Here is a 23,241-nt window from a genome sequence, read left to right as displayed (position 1 = left end):
AGGTGCATCCTCTTTCCACTGATCATCCTTGAGATGTTTCTACAACTTGATTGAAGTCCACCTGTGGTAAATTCAGTTGATTGGACATGATTTGGAAAGGCACACACCTGTCTATATAAGGTCCCACAAATAACAGTGCATGTGAGAGTACAAACCAAGCCATGAAGTCCAAGGAATTGTCTGTAGACCTCTGAGACAGTATTGTATAGAGGCACAGATCAGGGGAAGGGTACAGAAAAATGTCTGCAGCATTCCATTGACCCTGCAGTATCCATAAATGGAAGAAGTTTGAAACCACCAGGACGCTTCCAAGAGGGGGACACCCGGCCAAACTGAGCGATTGGGGGTGATGGGCCTTAGGGAGGTGACCAAGAACCCGATGGTCACTCTAACAGAGCTTCAGAATTTCTCTGTGGAGAGAGCAGAACGTTCAAGATAGGGTTGCACTGATACCACTTTTTTAAGACGGAGTACAAGTACCGATACTTTTTTCCAAGTACTCGCCTATACCGATTACGGTACTTTTTTTAATGTCATGTGAAAGTTTTCAAAGTGCAATTTTGTAAATAAGTAGTTTTTATACTTCATTAATGCGCTGATGAGTTGGCACTGATGAGATGGCGCTTATCTGCAGCACTGTAGAACACTGATGGGGTGGCACTGATGAGGAGACACTAATATGCAGCACTGATAGGTAGCACTGATGAGCACTAAAAGTTTGCAATGATGCATCATTCCTAAAAGGTTCACATACTTTTTCTTGCAACTGTATAACTCATTGATGTGCATTTATGACTGCGTGTTGGCATGACAGGTCAAATATTTTGTGAATGTAAAGCTTTTTCTTTTTACCAATTATTTTTCTTTTTTTCTTAAGGTATACTTTAATCCCTGTCTTTTAAATGTTTAAATGCTTTCCTGGAACGATTTGTGTTCCAGGAAATACGTTACTAACGTCATGTTTTAGTTTATTTGGCATATAACTGAAATAAAATGACTCATGAAAATATAGCACCGTTAACTTGGAGGAAAGATTATGTTTAGCATCCATTATTGAGGTTCTGATCTTACTCATTTCCAGGAATCACATTACATGATGAAGCAGTCGACTGGGCCGCGGCGGGAGATCAAGTTAGTCTCACTTTGACCGGCGTGGATATCATCAAAATAAAGTAAGCTAATTTCTGACTCATCCTCAGTTTCAGGAGATGGTGAAACGGGTGTAGCCTCTGCCAGCCATGTGGTTTTATTTTTGGACTGATTTGACTGTTACTTAAAATTTGTCAATTAATGAAACTTTGACTGAAACTGAACCTCCAGTGAACAGGAACACAGGGTGTTCTGCCTTATTTTAGCACAATACAATAGATGCTCAGTCATCAGAATTTGCTGTGAGCATTTTGCAGCCTTGTCAGTACTGTGCAACATTTTCACTACTACATCTTGTGTCTTGCTTGAGTGAGTTATACATTTGCATAGGTGTTCTAAGACTTTAAAAAAGCATTAAGATCTAACTATCCATTTGTTCTGCCCACCAAGAGGAAATTGGCATGTAGATTGTAGCTCTAAGCTGGCCAAACATCAACTGTTTAATCTGATAGTGGGGATTTCAGCATTGGTAAGATAATTGTATAGCATTTGTACCAAGATTCATAGCAGATACACTTTGATGAAAAAATAGATGTTGGATTAATTGGTTGCTTTTAAAAAGATTAAATTGATTCTTTGTTCCACACTATGAATGGTGTCACATGACAGGAACAACCTGGAACCACATTCTCAGCCTGTGGGCACTTATAATTCATCATAGGGAATGTGCATAACCGGCAAACAATGAACCTTCTAATGGTTCACTCTTTAATTGAAAAAAGCAACCACAATGTAAGTGCTGGCTTTAGGCTGGCAAGCATGGCATCATTTATTTCTGGTTTCAACATAGACCAAGGAGCCTAAAAGACTACCATGAAGGTGCCATAACCATGCATGTTGTCAAAAACTTTGTTTCCCTTTCGTTCATGGACGGACACAGCACTCTCTTGACAAAATGGGTATTCAGCCTTTAACCATGAGAGGACTTGGCAGAAAACAGGTTAAATGTTTAAACACATCAAAAAACTGTACAGTACCGCCCGGGGGTGGTCCCTCTAGGTACAACCCCTCTCCCTGCACCATGCAGCTCAGTTTTTTTTCTGCCTAGTGTATGAGTTGGACATGGCTCCCTTCGGGCCCATGGGTTCTGGAGTTTTTTTCTTTTGTTTTTTCTTTTTATTTTTTTGTTCCTGTGATCTAATAGCAACTGCCGACTGGGTGACAGGCTGGATCCCAGATCCTTGCAGTCTCCTCAGTTTCGGCCATCGAGCGTGTGCCGGCCTCTAGCTACGCGCTGGGCTGTCCACTACATGCCCCGTGCCTCCAGGGGTGGCCGGTGAGCTACGTGCTCTGGTGTACACATATGACCGGGCTCTATATTCGAGTCACAGTGTGCCTGACCGACAGTCACCTCCGTCACCATGCGAAAGATGATCTGTCAGGGATGCTCCCAGCAGGTCCGCGCAGGAGGGGAAAGTAGTAATTTCCCTACTTCGGTGGGGGGACATGGCTGGGCATTCCTGGAGAGGTTGTTTAGGGGGTTTCAACCTTCCTTCTGCTCTCTCCTTCCCTCCGCCCTGTGCTCTGGGCCTGGCTAGCTGTGTGACTGGGGTTCCGCCTGGGGGGGCTCCATCCGATCGTGGGGGCTGCTCTGTCTGTCTCCTGGGGGGTTATTTCGGCTGTTCTATGTGGGGGGGACCTCTGTGGGGTCCCTGAGTGTTTTTTTTGCGGCCTACTATGTATTGCTGTCTTTCTACATGCAGGGATTTTGGCGGCGCCCGGCGCAGCTTTGGCCTCTAATGCTTTCTCAGCGGCCATTTTCTTGTGGCTGTGTGCCTTTTTCCACAGTATGACCGCTCAGCGGCCATTTTCACAGTGTTTTTTTGGCCTCTAGTGCCTGGAATCGTGGCGCGAACAGTAGACACACACCACAGTGGGACAGTGTGCTCATGCTGCGGCGCTGAGGAGCTTCTCTAGTGAGAGACGGACGGCAGGCTGTGTGGTATCCGTTTGTCTTGGGTGGTAGGTCCTCCGGGTGGATCCCTCGTTCTCTGCAGCAGCTAGGAGGGTGGACAGTGTACTTTGGCCTTAGTCCCTGTGTTACACACGTGGGTCAGCATGGCGTCGGAAGCGGGTACCTCCTCCCCAGAAACATCTGAGTTGGCAACTGGTGCCCCTGCACCTGCTGTGTCAGTGGATGCTATGTCGGCAGTCCTGGAGGCATTTGTTGATAGGGTGGAAGCGATGCGCGGGAACTCGGGGGGGGGGGGGGGGGGTTAAAAAAACACCATCTTCCAGGGATAATTCTGATGCAGTCAGGCCCGGCTACGACTCATGTCCCGGATTCTTATGTGCCAGAGGGTGCGGACCGCAACCATTCAGATAGTGATGATGACTCCGGGTCAGCGCACGAGAAGGCTCTGGTAAGTGATCTTATCACTGCGGTACGAGATACACTGAAGATGGAAGATTCTGCGTAAGTAGCCAAAGCATCGGTCCCCTTTGGGTCCCGCAAGCCGGCTCTCACTGCCAAGGTGTTTCCTTGTGTTTCTTATCTTGATGAGCTCTTATACAAGACTTAACAAAGTAACCACGATTCCGATGGAAGGGGCTCCTGCTTTCAAGGATCCTGCGGACAATAAGGCTGAGGCAATCGCCTGCTACCTATACACGGTGGTGGGCTCGGCAGTGCGTCCAGCGGTGGCTGGGGCTCTGGTGTCTCAAACTTTGACTGAGTGGGCAAAGATACTGCTCCAGGGGTTAAAGGCTCATCAGGCACCTCCGGATGAGGTGGCCTTGACCGACCAGCTAGTGCAGGGCCTTAAGTTTGTCTGCGAGTCTGACCTGGATACTATTCCCTTATTGTCCAGAGCCTCGGTCTATGTAGTGGTGTTGCGCCGCCTGATCTGGCTAAAATGTTGGTTGGCAGACCAATCTTCCAAGAAGGCCCTGATGGATTTGCCTTTTAAGGGCAACAGGCTTTTTGGTGCTTCTCTTGATGATGATATCAAGAATGCCACAGGAAGTAAGAGCATGCTGCTCCCGCAATCCAAAAACAGTCAGGAGCCACGAAGTAGGCAAGGCCCCTCTTTCACTGTTATTGAAGGACTTGAGAGTGCTAGATAGTGCCCTCTAGTGGCTATCAACCTCTCTTGTTTTTTGGTATATTAGTGATTTATATACATATCATATCATATATTACATAGTTTATGATTTATATCAACATATATCACATAGCTTTGTGTGTTTTGTGATTCAAACATTTGTTTCACATGGTTTAGAGGTAGCGCGATTTTATATTTTTTCCAGTGCTGCAGGTAAACGCTCCCAGGCCGACAAAGCGCCTGCTGAGGGTCATAAACGTCCCTGGTTTCGCAAACCCAATAAGCCTGCAGCAAAGCCACAGTCCGCATGAAGGTCTGCCCCTACCCATTTCTCGTCCACCGAGCAGATTTTTTCCTTCCAACCTCCAGCTTCAGCTGGCATGTCTGGAAGCCCTGTTTGGGGCGGTTCAGGATCTGCTGGCATGTGGGGTGATCATACCTGTTCCGGCACAGGAACGGTTTTACTCGAACCTATTCGTAGTGCCAAAGGAGGACAGGGTCTGTCCTATCCTAGATCTCAAAACCCTAAATTGCTTTGTGAGAGTGCAAAGATTCAGGATGGAGTCAATTCGCTCTGTTGTCGCGACTCTCCATCCAGGGGACTTTCTGGCGTCATTGGACATCAAGGACGTTTATTTACATGTCCCCATCTGGACATTAGAGATTCCTGCGGTTTGCGGTTGGGAGGATCACTATCAGTTTGTGGCTCTCCCCTTCGGCTTGGCTTCGGCACCAAGGGCGTTTACCAAGGTGCTGGCTCCTATTCTGGCCCTGCTAGGACAGCGTGGCATCGCTATCGTGGGCTACTTTTACGACCTGCTTCTGAGGGCCACCTCAAGCTCAGAATTAGAGGAGGGCGTGTCTATAGCCTGTCAGGCCCTCCGAGAATTTGGTTGGGTGTTGAACACCCAGAAGTCAGTCTTGGCCCCCGACTTAACGCCTGGAATACCTGGGGTTGATTCTGCACTCCTTGGTGGCGAGGGTGTTTCTCCCAGTGGAAAAGCTGCAGTCTCTTCGGACAGCGGTGCAGCGGCTGACATCCCAAAGCGTTTTTGCATGCGGGTCCTGGGTCTCATGGTAGCTTAGTTTGAGGCGGTGCCGTATGCTCAATTTCACACTTGAGTGTTGCAGAACGAGATTCTGCTTAGATGGGACAAGCAGGGCTGTGGAGTCTGAGTCGAGGAGTCGGAGTCGGGGGAAATTTTGGGTACCTGGAGTCGGAGTCGGCAAACAATGCTCCGACTCCGACTCCTACTCCTACTAAATTTAGATTGGAATAAAAAAAAAAAAAAGCAAGTTTAAATGTCCCAATTCACAAAAAGTTATAATTAATGACTTCTCTACTGTAAGAATAAAGACCAATGCATGCAGTGCCTCACGTAACCGCAAAACGAACACGAAGTGACCGTGAAGAAGCATGCTTTTCATGTGCTTCACTATATGGCACGCAACGCACAATTAGGAGCTGCAATACTTATACTTTCCATAGTGTTGTGTTCTGCTTTTACAGGGAACGCATGTTAGAGAACCAGTAAGTGTCCAAATAAAAAAATTCCAACAGGAGTTTTATAAAGCACTAAAAGAAGTTGAAAAGTATGATCGCTCATCAAAACTTACTGTTGAAGAAGCCATCCTTGTTTATCCAGAGATCGTTAGTGATGTGGCCAGAATAGTTACTGCAATGCCACCCACCCAAGTCAGTGTCGAAAGATTATTTTCAGCCCTAAAAATAATAAAGTCTGACTTAAGAGCCTCTATGAAAGAGGATCTGGCAGAGGCAATTCTCTTCCTTAGAACTCTACATTGAATTGATTTGCATTTGCTAAGCCTAGGACTACATTTCAAGATTAATATAAACCATTTCTAGGTTTTGCAGATTTTGTTTTTGGTTCATTATAGATAAGCTTTGTTTTTGTTCTAAAACAACCAAATAATGTGGTTTGTATTTTTGAACTGGTAAAGATCCTGTTCCTGATGTTTATGCCTGCTGCTACTATCCAGTCACTTGATTGTTTTCATTGTGTTTGTCTTTTGCTTAAACTGTGCAATACAGTAGACTGTTGGCTTCCCAGCCAGTAGTCCTGTGGTAGGTTGCGTTTCTTTCCCTCAAGGAATGTATAAAATACATTCGCATATTAATACAGAGGAGTCGGAGTCGGGGAGTCGGAGTCGGAACATTTATCTACGGACTCCACAGCCCTGGGGACAAGTGCCCTTCATAGTCAAATCCGAGTGAGCCACCGAGGCCTGTCGGATTCAGTAATTTCTACCATGTTGAGGGCACGGAAATTGGCTTCCAGGAAGATTTACCATCGCACATGGAAGGCTTACATCTCTCTGTGTGAGGAGATGGTGTCCGCGTACCTATTCGGTTTCCAGGGTCCTGCTGTTCTTACAGTGTGGGGTGGACCAAAAGCTTGTCTCGAGTACGATTAAGGGGCAGATTTCTGCCTTGGCGGCTTTTTTTCAGAGACCCATGGCGGCTCACTCACTAGTGAGTACGTTTGTACAGGGGATTTGGCATGTGGCCCCTCCGGTCCGTCCTCCACTTCCTCCGTGAGACTTGAACCTGGTCCTCTCAGAGCTTCAGAAACCTCCGTTTGAGAACATTAGGGAGATTCCCTTGCTGACACTTTTTCAGGAGGTGGTCTTTTTGGTGGCTGCAAGGCTCCGTTTCTGGTTTCTGGTCTTTCACAAGGATAAGGTAGTGCTGCACCCGCAGCCTTCCTTTCTTCCTAGGATCGTTTCAGCTTTTCATCTCAATGAGGATATTGTACTTCCATCCTTGTGTCCTCGCCCGTCGCATCCAAAAGAGACTGTGTTGCACTCCTTGGGCGTTGTTCGGGCTCTGCGGGTGTACCTGTCGGCTACTGCTCCGTTCCAGAGGCCTGAATCAATTAGGTAGCTGGTCCTAAGAAAGGCCTGGCTGTCTCGTCGTCCACCATTTCTAGGTAGATCATGCAGATCGTGATCCAGGCTTATGCCCTAAAGGGACATGCGCCCAGGGCAATAGGTGCCTCTTGGGCTTTTCGACACCAAACGTCCGTTTCCCAGGTGTGTTAGGCAGCGAATTGGTCGTCCGTTCACACTTTCACAAAATTTTACAAAGTTGATGTGAGTGCATCTTCGGATGCTTCATTCGGCCGCAAGGTTTTGCAGGCGTCTTTTAAAAGTTGCAACTCCTCCGTTGAGGAGTTCTGGTTTTTGTTGGGGTGAAGTTTGTTTTAATGCTGTTCCCACCCCTCGTTTTTTTGAATCTGCCTTGGGAAGTCCCACTTTGTCAAGAGAGTGCTGTGTCCATCCATGAACGAAAGAGAAAAAGGGATTTTTGTACTCACCGTAAAATCCTTTTCTCTGAGTTCATGGATGGACACAGCAACCACCCCTCTTTTTTATGTTTGTACTGCTTTTTGACGAACTGAGCTGCATGGTGCAGGGAGAGGGGTTGTACCTAGAGCCACCACCCCCGGGACGGTACTGTACAGTTTTTTGATGTGTTTAAACGTTTAACCTATTTTCTGCCTAGTCCTCTCCTGGTTGAAGGCTGAATACCCACTTTGTCAAGAGAGTGCTGTGTCCGTCCATGAACTCAGAGAAAAGGATTTTACGGTGAGTACAAAAATCCTATTTTTGGCATGTTACATGTTATACCTGTATTTGGGTGTAACATGTTACTTTAGAGCAGCCCCCCAATGCCCCCCCCCCCCAACATTGGGCAGGGGATCCTCTTCCTATACCCACTGTCACACTTAAAAAACAGCACGGCTGTGTGAGGCTCCACTCAGACAACCGCATCATTAATTTACAGAGCTCTGTGAATGAATGAACTACTCCCTTCCACGCGGCAGACAGCCTGTAGTTCTCAGTACACTAGGAGAGCGCTGTCCTGCACTTCGGTAGCTGTCTGCCCGTATGGAGGTACTGATAAACAACTGTACTTGAGAGTCTGCATGAGCCTGGCATTGAGACCTGGCTATGCTTTGCAGGCTGCAGTGTAAGAAAATTATAAATGCACATTTTTTTAAATCTGCATTTATTTTATTTTTTTCTCAAAAGGTGTAAACTTAGTCTTTAAAGAAATAAAATGTATAACTTATCCACAGCTAAATTCCTGGAACTGTACCTGTCTGTAATAAATTATATAACCATAATACTTTTGGGGTGTGCACAGCAGTCTGCAACAACTATTTTTTTTTATTGGGAAGTAGTAATATGATATCACAGGCCAAAAAAGTTGAAGGTTTTTGGTCAGTTCACATGTATATCACACATTTTCAAAGGCTCTGTGGGACACAATGTCCTGTCCTACTCATTTATAATGGCACAAACATGTCTTTACACACAGATTTCTCTCTTGTTATTTGATTGGTTACTAGAAAATTAAAAGTTAAAACAATACAGATTCCAAGGGTTGATTCACATTTCTGTTGGCCGGGGCAGTGACACCACCCATTGTAACTGATAAATCATTTTTATTAAAGTATATGTGAAGCATTTATAGTACAGAACACAGTTTTGTTTAATTCATTACAACTCTTAAATTGGACTCTGGACAAAAAAAGCTGCAGCGACATTCCCCTACTGTATATAACTCTCTCTCCACTATTGGCTAAACTTGTGTTTTTCTGCTAATGTCAGGTGACAGAACTATTCTCTCTAAGAGAAGTTTATCTTCTTCTATGGAGGTTCTTCTCTCTTTGGATTCTATTCCAAGATGAGTCTTTCATCACCCATAGTACCATAGCCATTGTGGATTTCCTGCATGTTCCTGATCTGTGGACTCTTCAGCAGAGACGTTGAATTTCTTACCTAGACCCCGCCTGGTGGCAGAGCACTGTTCTATTGCTAAGCACTAAGTTCTGCTATGGGTACTCCTCTTGGCAGAACTTAGTGCAGCTACAGTCATTATCTGCTTGTAAAAGTGATTGTGCAGCTGTTTAGCCACTCTGATCCCGTTTTTGGAAAACAAATGCTGATACATACATGCAAGCAATGTCAGAATTGGACAGAAGTGGTTAATGTCCATAGGCATGCACAAGGGGTGTGCCTGGGCACACCCTAATCCTGAGGTTGGCAACCCGTCAATCGCGATCTACCCGCCGATCGTGGGTAGGTGACAGGTAAACCATGATCTTCCTTGATGACCCCCAGAATCTGGACAGGACAGTTCTCCTCCTTCTCTCCGACATTTAGCTGCCACAGGAGTAAAATACAGGGGATAGGTTCCAATATATGCCACCGCCGCCACCCCTCCTGTCCCGGTTCATCTACTTTCTGATGCCCGGGTCCCCCTTGCTCACCGCCCCCCCCCATTGTTTCAGGCTGGATAGTGGGGAAGAGGCCGGTAAATATGTCACATGCATGTGTTGGAGCTTTGAGGTGCACACCCTAATGCAATAGGCTGTGCATGCCTATGTTAATGTCCTATAACAACATGAACAAAGAAAGGAAGTTGGGACTTTGAATGAGGTTATTGAAAGGTTAGGTCAGATATATAGAATATAAATACGTATCATTCATTATAATATTGCATAATGTGTACAGAGTAATGACGCATGATATAAATGCAACCAAGACAAAATAGTCATAAATTAATGAACGTACATAACATAGTCAATAAAAATATAAAAGTAGTTATACATCACAATATAAATTCATGTATATACATCTGTTGGTTTGGCAGCGGAAAAAGACTGTTGGATAAAAAGTAGCAAGATATTGTAGTATGATAGAACTGGATAGACGTATCTAGTTAAAGACCTATAGAAGTGTGTAGCTACATCCTGAATGCCCGACGCGTTTCATGTTACAAACACTTCCTCAGGGGAGGATGCTATCAGATATCTATAAAAATATATATATTTAATTATATAATTAAATCTGATGTTGAAATAAGCAGAACAGAAAAAGACAGGTTGGTCAGTCCTGGGTACTTTCATACATCAGAGTATAAGAGTATGTAGTATTGGTAAGGCCAGGGTCAGCAAAATGGTCTCTCCTCAGAGCTGAGGTAGTTGAAAGCACCAAAACAGGGAGTACATGCACCCTCCCCAGACCATAGATATCCAATCTCCATAGTCATCACAGAGTATGATCGACAAAGGAAGGTCATTTTGGGTGAGGTCTAGAGTGAATGAAACGATATCCATTGTAAGAACAATGTGAATGGTGAACACGGTACAGTGATAAATGCTCAATAGGGGCATGGGAAAAGTGAGGGATTGGTGGGTGGAGGTGAAGGAGCACCAACCAACATGAGAAGGTAAAGAAAAAAGTTGTATGAGACTATCACAAAAAGAGGCAAAGTGCCACCAAAGAACCATGAGGAAAAGTAAGAGGGGAGTAGCACACTGAAAAATGTGTGTGACATTCTGGGGCGATTGCCTTAAATGTGCGCAGTTAAGCACAAGATTTCCATATTGTATAGTATCCGCTCATATGAAGCAGAAGAATCTATGTGTAAGACCATGATAAAAAGAAGCAACCTGCCACCAAGGGAATGTCCTATAACAGACGTAGATCTTTGTTCCTGCTTTGACATTACTTATAACTGCACAAAGTACTATAACAATATAATCCACCTAAAAGCTTCCATTACGCAATAATAGTTAAACAGAATCTCATAATGTTTTGTGTATGTGTCTAGAAAATATGCACCTCTCCATCCTCATTTTTTCCCACAATGTACGAAATCAGATATAAATAGGTTATCTAGTTATCTACCAATACTAAATAATTCTCTTTATTTGTCTATAGTGTAGGATGCGTGTTTTGCAGTCAAAATGAACCTATCAAAGCCTGTACCCGTTTCCGAGCCAGAGTTCTGATCTTTAACTTTGATGTCCCTATAACCCAAGGTTTCCCAGTAAGTATGCTTTTTCTCTTGCTCAATTTGCTGTTGGAACTAATGAAAGTACCAAAGTGCGTATCATACTTGGTTTTCATATGAAAAAGGATGTTGATAGGAAAATTGCAGCACTTGCTGCTTTGGTAGCACAAATCTGCCAACTAGTTGACTTTTTTCAGGTGCAGCACTGGTGTCCTGAGGGTGATTATTCAAGTGTGCTGAGTTTGTATGAGTGTGTCCTTTAAAGTACCTTTAGGAGAAACACCAGGCTTAACCAAAAATAGCTATAGCTGAATGTTTAATTTAGAATGTAACAAACTGTAAAAATTGTAAAATTGCAATAACATTTCACCTGATTAAAACAAATAGCTGTATACTGCATATAATAGCTATGGCTGTAAAACCCAGTAACCAGAATAATTAGTTATGAGTCATGGCTGTTGTCTGAGTAGCATGAAGGAAGGGGGGCATGTGAATTCCAGTATTGCAGAATTAAGAGGGTGCGTGTGTTTTTTTTTGTTTTGCCAATGGTGCTTCAACATATGCTTGCTCTATGCTCAGACAGCACCATCCAGTGGCAAAAGTGGACATTGGTATATCTAGGAAAACAAGGGATGCTGGGTTTCATATATTTTAATAATAATAATCTGTCAGAGGATCTGGCCAAAGACAAAAAAGTTAGAGAGACTAGTTAGAGACTAGACTCTAGAGCAGTGGTTCTCAACCTCTCTAGTGCCATGACCCCTTGATAACGTTTCCCAAGTTGTGGGGACCCCTAACAGTAAAATTATTTTTGTAGCGTGGGTTGTCAGAATCCAAGGCAAGACAAGTAATTGTTGCCCCTAACCCACGGACATTTAGCACTCCGAGTCTATTCCACTCGTACCATATTAAAACCCCCTTATGGTACATTTTAGGATGTGCCACTCTTTCTCTTTGTTCTCCTTTCTTTTCATTTTATCTCTCTATGCTATCCCCCCCCCCCCCCCATCCCTTTCTCTAGCCTTCTTTCTTGTTCTTTCTCTTCCCTATTCTTTGTCCCTCCCCCTCTTTTTCTCTCCCTCCCCATGTACTCTCTATTTTAATTCCTTCTCTTACTCCTTGGTGGGGGGAATGGGACGAGTGGCAGTGCTGGTGGGGGGTGGGATCAGTGGCAATGCTGGGAGATTTCTGATCAGCCAACTTAGGATCACAGGTAGTTTTACTCGCTGTGTCTCTGGCTTCACTGTGTCTCTGTGAATTTGTGGTGTCTCGTAGCAGTGACACCTATGTCAAAATCAGGAGATAGGGTCTCCTCCAGCCCCTCCCACTTCACATTGCTCACCAGTCAGCTGACCTCTAGTCTCTGCCCCCCACCCATGCCGTGAACTGAATGGGCGGCTGCGAAGAGGCTGAGTGGGTGGCCGAGGGCTCCAGAAACAGCCCAGCTGGGTGGCCACAGCCTCAATGGACAGCCCTACTGGTCATCTGCGAAAAGGCTCACCCCTGGCAAATTGTCATTCGACCCCCAGGTTGAGAACCACTGCTCTAGAGCATTACTGTAAAGCAAGCTTCACACAGGGACCTTATGAATTTCTGTTTGTAATTACCAGGTTTTCTTTATCGTACATCACGGGACACAGAGGGGCATATTCATTACTATATGGGTTATATGGAGTACCTTCAGGTGATGGACACTGGCAATCTCAAAAACAGGAAGTGCCCCTCCCTATATAACCCCCTCCCATAGGAGGAGTACCTCAGTTTTTACGCCAGTGTCTTAGGTGTTGGTCATGGTTTAGCTTGCCTCCACATCCTTGGGATTAAGGTGGGCTAACCGGTTCTGTCCAAAGGCCTCAGTGCTAAAGTGGTCAGCAACCGGACTCCAAACCATTGGGGTATAGCCCATAATGCTTTCTGTCACAGAGAGCTGGACTCTGGGCCCAGAACTTAGAAACCTTTGGGGGCCTAATGTTTCTGTTGCCAGGGTGCTATATGGGCCCAGGACAGTGGATCCTTCATAGGAACCCAGGGCCTGAAGGTCTAGACGCCCCACGGAGATGGGGGAAGATTGGACCTCTTGCTGTGCAAAGTCCTGCGGCATGGAGCAGGTAAGTGAAGGGGAAACTTGCGGAACTTGGTTCGCAGCAGGTTTTGTCTGGGGGAAGGTCACAGCGGGACATGCCTATGGTTTATGCGCTGCATCTGGCAAGGTGAGTCACATATCTTAAGATAGGATGACTCTATATGTGTATAATCCCCATAATTGTGACCTCCCTGGTAGTATTGCAACTGGTGCTAGTAGCATTGAAAAGGGCCTGTGTGTATAGTGACAATTCTCTTTAAGAGAAGCCCCTGGGAATCTATTGAGGTTTCTTATGTAGAGAGTGAATGCTCTTACCTGCAAGCCTGCTCAGAGAGGTCCAGGCGGTTGCTGCAGAAAAATAAATGCCGCTCTGTGGATCCTGGCCTGGACGGCAGGATCAGCCTCTGACCTCCTCGTGTGGGCCTCCCCAAAACCCCCCCCCCCCCCCCGCCGGCGGGGGCGCGCGCGTCCCCGTGATATGGGCGCAATTTCGCGCCATTTTTCTGAAGGGGAAGGGCGGGCCCGTAGGTAAAAGGAAGGGGCGGCCCTTCCTAAAGAGTTCCCAGCTCAGTGATGTGTTGGAACTGAGAGAGGAAGGACCAGAGCGGCAGAGTGGGGCGCCGAGGACACACAGTGGCCAAAGAAAAGTATTACAGTCTTCAAAAAGACTGTCTTTCACCCTAAAGATAGGTTTTCTTTTTCTTTTCAGCAGTTTTTATTGGCAAATACTACTAAAGGGGGACAGAATGGTTTTTCTTTCTTTGGTTTAGAAAAAAAAAAAAAAAAAAAACCAAGATTAATAAGGAAAGGCATTTTTTTCCCCAGAAAGGGTTTGTGGGCAACAACTATTTATTTTCCCAAACACCATTAAGTAGCGGGCGTACCTCGGTATTGTACCATGGCATCTGGTTCGGAGGGTACAAAAGGTGGGGATTCCCCCAGAGGGTCCGGGGTCTCGGACAAAGTCTTACCGCTACTTTCCCCAGAAGGAGCCTTGGTGAGACCATCGGGATCTGGGGCTGGAGCTGGCACGGGTCAGTCCAACCCTAGGGTGGTCACGGACGAGGTACTGTCCACCTCTCTAAAGGAGATGGAAAAAAGAATGGAAAAAATGATAGCCAAGGCTATGCGGGGCAGAAAACGGAATAGATCTCCGTCGCCCGAGCGTGAACCCTCAGATGAGGAGGTCCCTTCCGCAGAGGAATGGGAAGACCTCTTGGACAAGGACCAAGTAGGTTCAGGGATCGAGGATCCGGGTACGGAGGAGTCTGGCGCAGCCTCCCAAGGGGAGAGCTGGTGGGTTCAAGTTTTAACAGACTTGGTCCATAGGACGTTCAACTTGCCAGTACCAGATCTCCAAGTATCAACGGTCTCAGCTTTGGGCTCACTAAGAGCGCCTCAAACCAATGCGGTTTTTCCGATCCATCCTCTACTAGAGGAAGTTATGTTCCAAGATTGGGCCAAGCCAGATAGAATCTTTGTACCACCAAAGAGATTCTCTGCCTTATATCCTATGGAAGAGAAATTTTCCAAGAGATGGGCAGCCCCGGCTGTAGACGCAGCCATCTCATGTGTTAACAAGTCTTTAACATGCCCTGTAGAAAACATACAGGTGTTCAAGGATCCGGTTGATAAACGCTTGGAAACGCTACTTAAAACCTCCTTCACTACTGCAAGGGCAGTAGTGCAGCCAGCTGTGGCTGCAATTGGGGTTGCGCAAGCATTATCGGATCAAGCTAAGCAGATGCTTAAACTTATTCCTGCCCAGCAGGCAGAAGAATTTTCGGACGTCCCTAGGGCCATACGATTTACGGTAGATGCGATTAAGGATTCGATCCAGCAAGCGTCACGTCTATCATTATCCCTTATCCATATGAGAAGACTCTTATGGTTAAAGAGCTGGGAGGCAGAGCCCCCATGCAAGAAGCTCCTGGTAGGGTTCCCCTTCCATGGAGGACGACTCTTCGGAGAAGACCTGGACAAATACATCCAGACCATTTCAAGCGGAAAAAGTACTCTTTTGCCCACCAAGAAGAAGTTTCGGGGGCCTGCGTTTAAACGACAGTACTCCCCTGGGCAGGGGCCCTCCAATACCAAACAGTATCGACGGCCTCCTGCAAGATCAAATTTTAACAAGTCGCAGGGACAGGCCGGCGCAGGCAAGAAGCAGTGGTTTCGCAAGCCAGCAAAGCCAGCCCCCAAGCCGGCCTTATGAAGGGGCGCCCCCACCCTCGAAGGTGGGGGGAAGACTGCGTCTCTTTACAGAGGTTTGGGAGGCCAGCATTCCCGACAAATGGGTACGGTCCTCCGTGGCTACAGGCTACAAACTAGACTTCCTAAAGTTTCCTCCTCCTCATTTTCAGGAGTCAAGAGTACCAAACGATCCGAAGAAGGGAGCCGCATTAATAGCGGCATTGAATCATCTACTCTCTCAGGAGGTAATAGTAGAGGTACCAGTCCAAGAACAGGGGCTAGGTTTCTACTCCAACCTATTCATTATCCCAAAGCCCAACGGCGATGTCAGGCCAATTTTGGACTTAAAAATTGTAAATGCATACCTAAAGGTCCGCTCATTTCGGATGGAATCCGTGCGGTCAGCAGTTGCCGCACTTCAGAAGGACGATTTTATGGCATCCATAGACATAAAGGATGCTTACCTTCATGTTCCAGTTTACCAGCCACATCAAAGATTTCTACGCTTCTCGGTGGCCCTACGTCATTTTCAATTCATGGCGCTTCCCTTCGGGTTGGCTACGGCCCCCCGGGTGTTCACGAAGGTCCTAGCTCCAATCCTAGCCAATCTAAGGATTCAAGGGGTCACAATCCTAGCATACCTGGACGACCTCCTAGTCATAGATCACTCGTCTCCTGGCTTGAAACAAGCAGTGGCCCTCACAGTTCAGTACCTCGAGAGGTTCGGCTGGGTCCTAAATCGAGAAAAATCAGCATTCCAGCCCACAAGGCAGTTGGAATATCTCGGCATGAGATTAGACACAGAACAACAGAGGGTGTTTCTGCCTCTGATAAAAGTCAAAGCCATCAAGGAATTAATTCTACTGGTTCTAAGCAAGAAGGAACCAACTGTTCGCCTATGTATGAGGTTACTAGGCAAGATGGTGGCCACATTCGAGGCGGTACCGTACGCCCAGAGCCACACTCGCATCCTGCAGGCAGCCATCCTGTCAGCCTGGAGCAGGAGGCCACAGGCCTTAGATATCCCTTTGCCGCTCTCATCAAGAGTCCGACAAAGTCTGTGTTGGTGGTTAGACCCTCAGAATCTACTGAAGGGGAAGTCTTTCAGCCCAGTGGCTTGGAAGATAGTAACCACAGACACCAGCCTAACAGGCTGGGGAGCAATTTTGGATGGTTGCACTCGCCAAGGCACTTGGGCAAAGCCAGAGAAGCAGTTGCCCATCAACATCTTGGAGCTCAGAGCTGCTCGACTAGCCCTCAGGGCTTGGACGTCCAAGTTGCAGGGGTTCCCGGTGAGAATTCAATCGGACAATGCCACGGCAGTGGCATACATAAATCACCAAGGGGGAACCAAGAGTCAAGCCGCTCAGAGAGAGGTGAGCTTGATTCTCCTATGGGCAGAAGCTCATGTGCCCTGCATATCGGCGATATTCATTCCAGGAGTGGACAACCTTCAGGCGGACTTTTTAAGTCGCCAGACTCTGTTGCCGGGGGAATGGTCTCTACATCCACAGGTCTTTCAGACACTCTGCCAGAGATGGGGAGTGCCGGACGTGGACGTCATGGCATCAAGACTCAACAAGAAACTAGACAGGTTCATATCCCGCTCAAGGGATCCGATGGCCTGCGGAACCGATGCGCTGGTTTGCCCTTGGCATCAGTTCAGACTACTTTATGTATTTCCCCCGCTCCAGTTACTACCCCGCCTGCTGCGCAGGATCAGGGTGGAGCACATACCAGTCATCCTGGTAGCTCCAGCATGGCCCAGAAGGGCATGGTATTCACTAATCCTAAAGATGGTAGTGGGAGACCCTTGGACTCTTCCTCTACGGCCAGACCTGCTATCGCAAGGTCCGATCCTCCACCCTGCCTTACGGCATCTAAATTTGACGGCCTGGAAGCTGAATCCCTGATTCTCAGGGGTAGAGGTCTGTCTCAGAAAGTAATCTCTACCCTAATCAGAGCCAGAAAACCGGTCTCTAGGGTGATTTATTACAGGGTCTGGAAGGCCTATGTAGGCTGGTGTGAGTCCAAGCGATGGCTTTCTCGCAAGTTTACCATCGATAGAGTATTAAGTTTTCTCCAGCTAGGAGTGGATAAAGGACTGGCATTAAGCACAATCAAAGGACAGATTTCAGCTTTGTCAGTGTGGTTTCAGCGGCCGCTGGCCACCCACTCGCTAGTTAAGACCTTCCTTCAAGGGGTCTTACGTATTAATCCTCCAGTTAAAACCCCGCTTTGTCCGTGGGATCTAAATCTTGTTCTGTCAAGTTTACAGAAACAACCTTTTGAGCCGTTGGCTGAAATTCCTTTGGTTTTACTGACAAGGAAGTTAGTATTTTTGGTCGCCATAGTTTCCGCCAGAAGAGTATCGGAACTGGCAGCCTTATCCTGTAAGGAACCATATCTTATTTTGCATAAGGACAGGGTCGTTCTCCGCCCTCATCCTTCCTTCCTACCAAAGGTTATATCCAGTTTTCATCTAAACCAGGATTTGGTATTACCATCCTTCTTTCCTAAACCTACTTCCAGAAAGGAAGGGTTGCTGCATACCTTGGATATTGTCAGGGCCATGAAGGCCTATCTTAAAGCTACAGAGAAGATCCGGAAAACAGATGTGTTGTTCATTTTACCGGATGGGCCCAAGAAGGGGCAGGCAGCTGCAAAATCCACCATCTCGAGGTGGATTAAACAGTTAATCACTCAGGCCTACGGCTTGAAAGGGTTGCCTCCTCCGTTATCATTAAAGGCTCATTCTACTAGGGCCATGGGCGCCTCCTGGGCAGCACACCACCAGATCTCTATGGCTCAAGTTTGCAAGGCGGCAACCTGGTCTTCTGTCCACACGTTTACAAAATTCTACCAGTTGGACGTAAGAAGGAATACGGATACAGCCTTTGGGCAGGCAGTGCTGCAGGCTGCAGTTTGAGACCCTCGGATTCCGGGGGGCTCCCTTTTGAGTTAAATTTAAAAATTTATTTTTTCTCAACTAAGTTGGATTTATTATGATTTGAGTATATCTCTAAATTAAATCCTTTTGTCTTAGGAAGATGTTCTCCCTCCCCTCATTGTAAGCATTGCTTTGGGACATCCCATATAGTAATGAATATGCCGCTCTGTGTCCCGTGATGTACGATAAAGAAAAAGAGATTTTTAATACAGCTTACCTGTAAAATCTTTTTCTTGGAGTACATCACGGGACACAGAGCTCCCACCCCTCTTTTGGGGACCATTTTGGGAGGCATACTGCTTGCTACAAAACTGAGGTACTCCTCCTATGGGAGGGGGTTATATAGGGAGGGGCACTTCCTGTTTTTGAGATTGCCAGTGTCCATCACCTGAAGGTACTCCATATAACCCATATAGTAATGAATATGCCGCTCTGTGTCCCGTGATGTACTCCAAGAAAAAGATTTTACAGGTAAGCTGTATTAAAAATCTCTTTTTATTCATCCATGTGTTATTAAACCTCTATTATTGGCTCTACAAATACTGTTCAGCCATAATATTATGACCACTGATAGGTAAAGTAAATAACATTAATTTTCTCATTACGAAGGCATATGAAAGTTGGTGGGATTTATTAGGCAGCAAGTAAACATGTTGTCTCTGAAATTCATGTGTTGAGCAGAAACCACGATCAAGCATGAGGACTTGAGCGATTCTGACAAGAGCCAAATTGTAATGGATAGACAACTGGGTCAGAGCAACTACAGAACTGTTGCTCTTGTGGAATGGTCCTGGTCTGCAGTGGTCAGCACCTACTAAAAGTGGTCCAAGGAAGGAAAACTGGTGACGGCATCTTGCGCGGCCAAGGCTGTCATTGATGAACATGGGTAGTGAAGGCTGGACTGTGTAGTCAAATCCATTAGAAGAGCTATTGTAGCGCAAATTTCTGGACAAGTTAATGCTGGTTTCAGTAGAAGGGTGACAGAAAACACAGTGCATCTCAGTTTGTTGCATATAGGGCTACATAGTCGCAGACCAGTCAAGGAGCATGGGCTGACCCATTTCTACAGCCAAAAGAGCCTACAATGGGCATGTGAGCATCAATATGGGACCATGGAGCAATGGAGGAAGGTAGCCTAGTCTGATGAATCACGTTTTTCTTTTACATGTGGATGTGTGCATCACCTACCTGGGGAAGACATGGCACCAGGATGCACTATGGGAAAAAAGCAAGTCAGCGATTGTTTAAGTGATCTGCTACTAATGGCTTTGTGCCAGATACCATAATATACCTTCTGAGGTCTGGCTTGGTGTATAAGCCAAAGAAACACCAAAGGAAAACCGCACCTACAAAGGTGATTGATTAATGTATGTATTGGACATACATGTAAAAAGCACAAGCAGACACTGCATAACAGGCTGGATCAACAACAATCCACGTGTGCACACTCCTGGGAAGTCTATACACATGCAGGTTGTTGGTTATAAATCTCTTATTGGCATCATCTTTCTGTGAAGGTCAATCATCTGCTGAGTTTTTTATCTGACATCCGTGCCTAGCAGGCTGGAGCCACAAGGGAGTTAATGGTGGTGGATATGAGAAAGATATCAAGGGAATCGGCATGATATGACATGGCACGTTGATGCATCTGGTTTGCAACTCTATTGATACATGTTAATCTGTTGTCTTTCATTTCCAACAAATCCACGTGTGTGTGTGCACACTATTGGGAAGGCCATACACATGCAGGTTGTTGGTTATAGCTCTCTCATTAGCACCATCTCCCTGTGAAGGTCAATCAGCTGCTGAGTTTATCTGACATCAGTGTTCAGCACGCTGGACCAAAAGGGAGTCAATGGAAGTGTGTATGAGAACTATACTTATGAACTATACAGCATGGTATGACAGATCTCTATACTATGAGAGGACACCAACCCATGTATGTACACTTTGGATGATAACATTACTATTGTTCATTGCGATACACGCTCATCACCCCCCCAATCAACACGTTTATAGTCCTGCCAATGCCGGCATTGGTATATGCCGCTTCCGCCCCTTGTTGTCTGTTTACAACTACTATTTGTCGGTGGCTCACATTGAATTGAGTGGTTTGGACACGGGTTCACTTGCAGATGGTCGAACCAGGTGAATAAGCAGGCAGACTTGCTTTCATTACAGCCATTCAGTCTACAGATCACTTCACACAAATAACTGAAACAACCAGACCTGTCACTATCAGAAAGGTGAGCATATTCACTGGAGAGGGGAGAGGGGTGGCAGCGATTTTGGGGGCCAGGATCTGGGGAGATCAGCATGGGGTGAGGGGGTAGGGGTATATGTGGGGAAGGGGTTTCCCGTCTTTGCCATGGTTGCTTTTTACATGCATGTCCAATAAATACAATTTTGTATTGAAATTGATTGCCTTTGTAGGTGCTATTTTTTCTTTGGTGTTTTTTTGGCAGCACCTCCCCTCGTCGAATAGGGTATAGGTACCTTTTTCACAACACTCCCAGGATCCATACAATTGTGGGGTTTTTTATTTTTGAATTGAATTGATTTGACAAATCCCTGTTTTATATACTAAATTTCAATATCATAACAGTTTCTCAATCAGTTTACAGTGGGCAGACTTGGGTATAACCATTGACCCTGATGTTTCCCATAGAATGTCTGTTTCAATGTCGGATTACTTAAACTTTTAGTATACTACATCCCACTGGTTATGAATATAGAATAGATGCTTTTTTTCCTTCTATTGTGTTATGCTTTGTTTATATTTCTTAATTCCAGGTAATCATCCACTACCAAACTGTAAGTGAGCCTGCCACTATCAGGAAGCTGGTCAGTGTCCTACACAAGAGCACAGGGGAGGTTGTAAAGAAAAAGCCAAAGTGAGAACGGTTTTGTTTCATATTATTTTTAGTGATATACGACGCAATTAACATTGCATATAAATATTGTAATTCACTCTCTGAAACTACCAGGGCACTTTTGTATTTCCCACGGCGACACATTTTAGCTTTCTATCGAACTATAAAATAAGGACAGTCTTTATTCGGGTCATATTAAGGGAAGTTGAGCTAACTTCCATTTTTTTCTAATACATATTCACCATAGATAGATAAGTGTTGTTGAGGTGTATCTTAAATCATAGAGGGTTGGAATCCCAAAGCCAGGATGACAGTTTTATATATATATATATATATATATATATATATATATATATATATATATATATATATATATATAAAAAACAATTTTTTAAATAAGTGACTGTAATATTCAGCTGATTGCCAAAAGATTTAAGAACAGTCACATGGACGAAAATAAATGTCCTAGTTTTCAAGTTTCATGTACTGATCCTTATAGTCTACAGTGCACTGTTATAATTAATGCCAGTAGAAAAGCAGCAGGATAGTAAGAAACACTGTTCACCTTTTATGTCCTCTCCTCAAGGCAAAAATGCCAGCTGAGACCATAACAGAATTAAAGGGGTTGTAAAGGTTTGTTTTTTATTTTCTAAATTGGTTATATTAAGCTAGTGCATTGTTGGTTCACTTACATTTTCTTTCAATTTCCCTTCTAAATGTTTTTTTTTCTTTGTCTGAACTTCTCACTTCCTGTTCCTCCTCAGTAAGCTTGTCCCCATTATCTGAGCCGTTCTGGCTGGGGGTCAGCGTGCCTGCCCCCTCCCTTTGAACTGTGAACACAGCGTCTCCCCGCAGGGATGTATTCCCAAGGGTGGGGGCGAGCACGCTGACTACCCAGTCAGAACGGCTTGGATGATGGGGGCAAGCTTATGAGGAGGAACAGGAAGTGAGAAGTTCAGACAAAGAAAAAAAAACATTTAGAAGGGAAATTGAAAGAAAATGTAAGTGAACCAACAATGCTCTAGCTTGAAGTAACCAATTTAGAAAAAAAAAAAAAAAAACCTTTACAACCCCTTAAAGAACTTTCGTATTATTCAGCTTAATTAGTTGTTTTATAAACAGGACCAGAGGTATAGTAACTGCATTGGACCTTTGTGCTGGTTCATATATGTAGAGCTGTTATCCTGTTTTTAAACCCTATCGTCCATAGACATTGGTGTACCCATCAGCCATAAGTGCTCAGAACCTAGGAGGAAACCCACCAAGGCAAATATAGCCGTTGTAACAAATGGATATGTAATTTCTGTCATTCCTGTTTTGACACTAATGACAGGGATTAGTTAACCTGGCTAATGATGTGGCATGATTGTAACAGGGGTGAACTGTTGCATCTTGGGGAAAGTGAACCTACCCTGTCTGCATACAGTCATATTGTCCCATCATTGTTAGTGATGAATTGGTGCTGCTTGTTTGAAGTAATGCCTTTTCATCACTTTTATGTAGCTGGGAGCAGAAACCATCCCCTGCTGAGGGGGAATAATTTCTTCTTTTATGTCACTTTAGAAGGCAAATACATTCAAGCATAGGTACTTCAGACAACACAGGTAGACATGTTGCAGAACAGCTTGGAAATCATGCAGCTGGCTAGTCAGTGCTACCGTTCTGCATCCCAGAAAATCTTACACTGCATGAAAGTCTTTTTTTTTTTGCTTGTTTAAAAGAATCAATGGGCAATATAGTACGTTTTACAATTTAGGTTACTCCTCTGACTAAAGTACAAAATTATGCTTTTTTTCCCCCCCAGATGTCTAACAAAAGGAATGAATGCTGTAATAGAGCTACAAACGCAGAGACCTGTTGCTTTAGAATTATACAAAGACTTTAAAGAACTTGGGAGGTTCATGTTACGTTACAGTGGATCATCCATAGCTGCTGGAGTTGTCACTGAGGTAACCCCTGGCTTATTCTTTATCATAAATCTAAATTCAAACATTTAAATCTCATATCAATTTTAATATGTTAATGTAATTTCAATAGGTTTAAAGGGGTTGCCAAGTCTCAGAGCCCCCCTTTTTCTTACCTGATCCCATTTGTTCCAGCGAAGGGGTTGCCAAGTCTCA

The 23,241-nt window shown here is 45.2% G+C and overlaps 1 protein-coding gene across 1 annotated transcript in view; it reads left to right on the top strand.

Annotated features, from left to right (window-relative positions):
- Positions 1-23,241, top strand: part of HBS1L (HBS1 like translational GTPase) — a 174,415-nt gene that overhangs the window by 137,964 nt on the left and 13,210 nt on the right. Inside the window, exons 14-17 of the mRNA XM_040350475.1 lie at positions 1,082-1,172; positions 10,950-11,058; positions 21,042-21,142; positions 22,926-23,070. Of these exons, the coding sequence (XP_040206409.1) occupies positions 1,082-1,172; positions 10,950-11,058; positions 21,042-21,142; positions 22,926-23,070 (446 nt within the window). The remainder of the gene's footprint in view (positions 1-1,081; positions 1,173-10,949; positions 11,059-21,041; positions 21,143-22,925; positions 23,071-23,241) is intronic.

The sequence above is a fragment of the Rana temporaria genome, chromosome 4 (genome assembly GCF_905171775.1).
Source record: "Rana temporaria chromosome 4, aRanTem1.1, whole genome shotgun sequence".
In the NCBI taxonomy this organism is placed as follows: domain Eukaryota; kingdom Metazoa; phylum Chordata; class Amphibia; order Anura; family Ranidae; genus Rana; species Rana temporaria.
The sequence above is the reverse complement of the archived record's forward strand: the minus strand, read 5'-3'. Positions and strand labels throughout refer to the sequence as shown.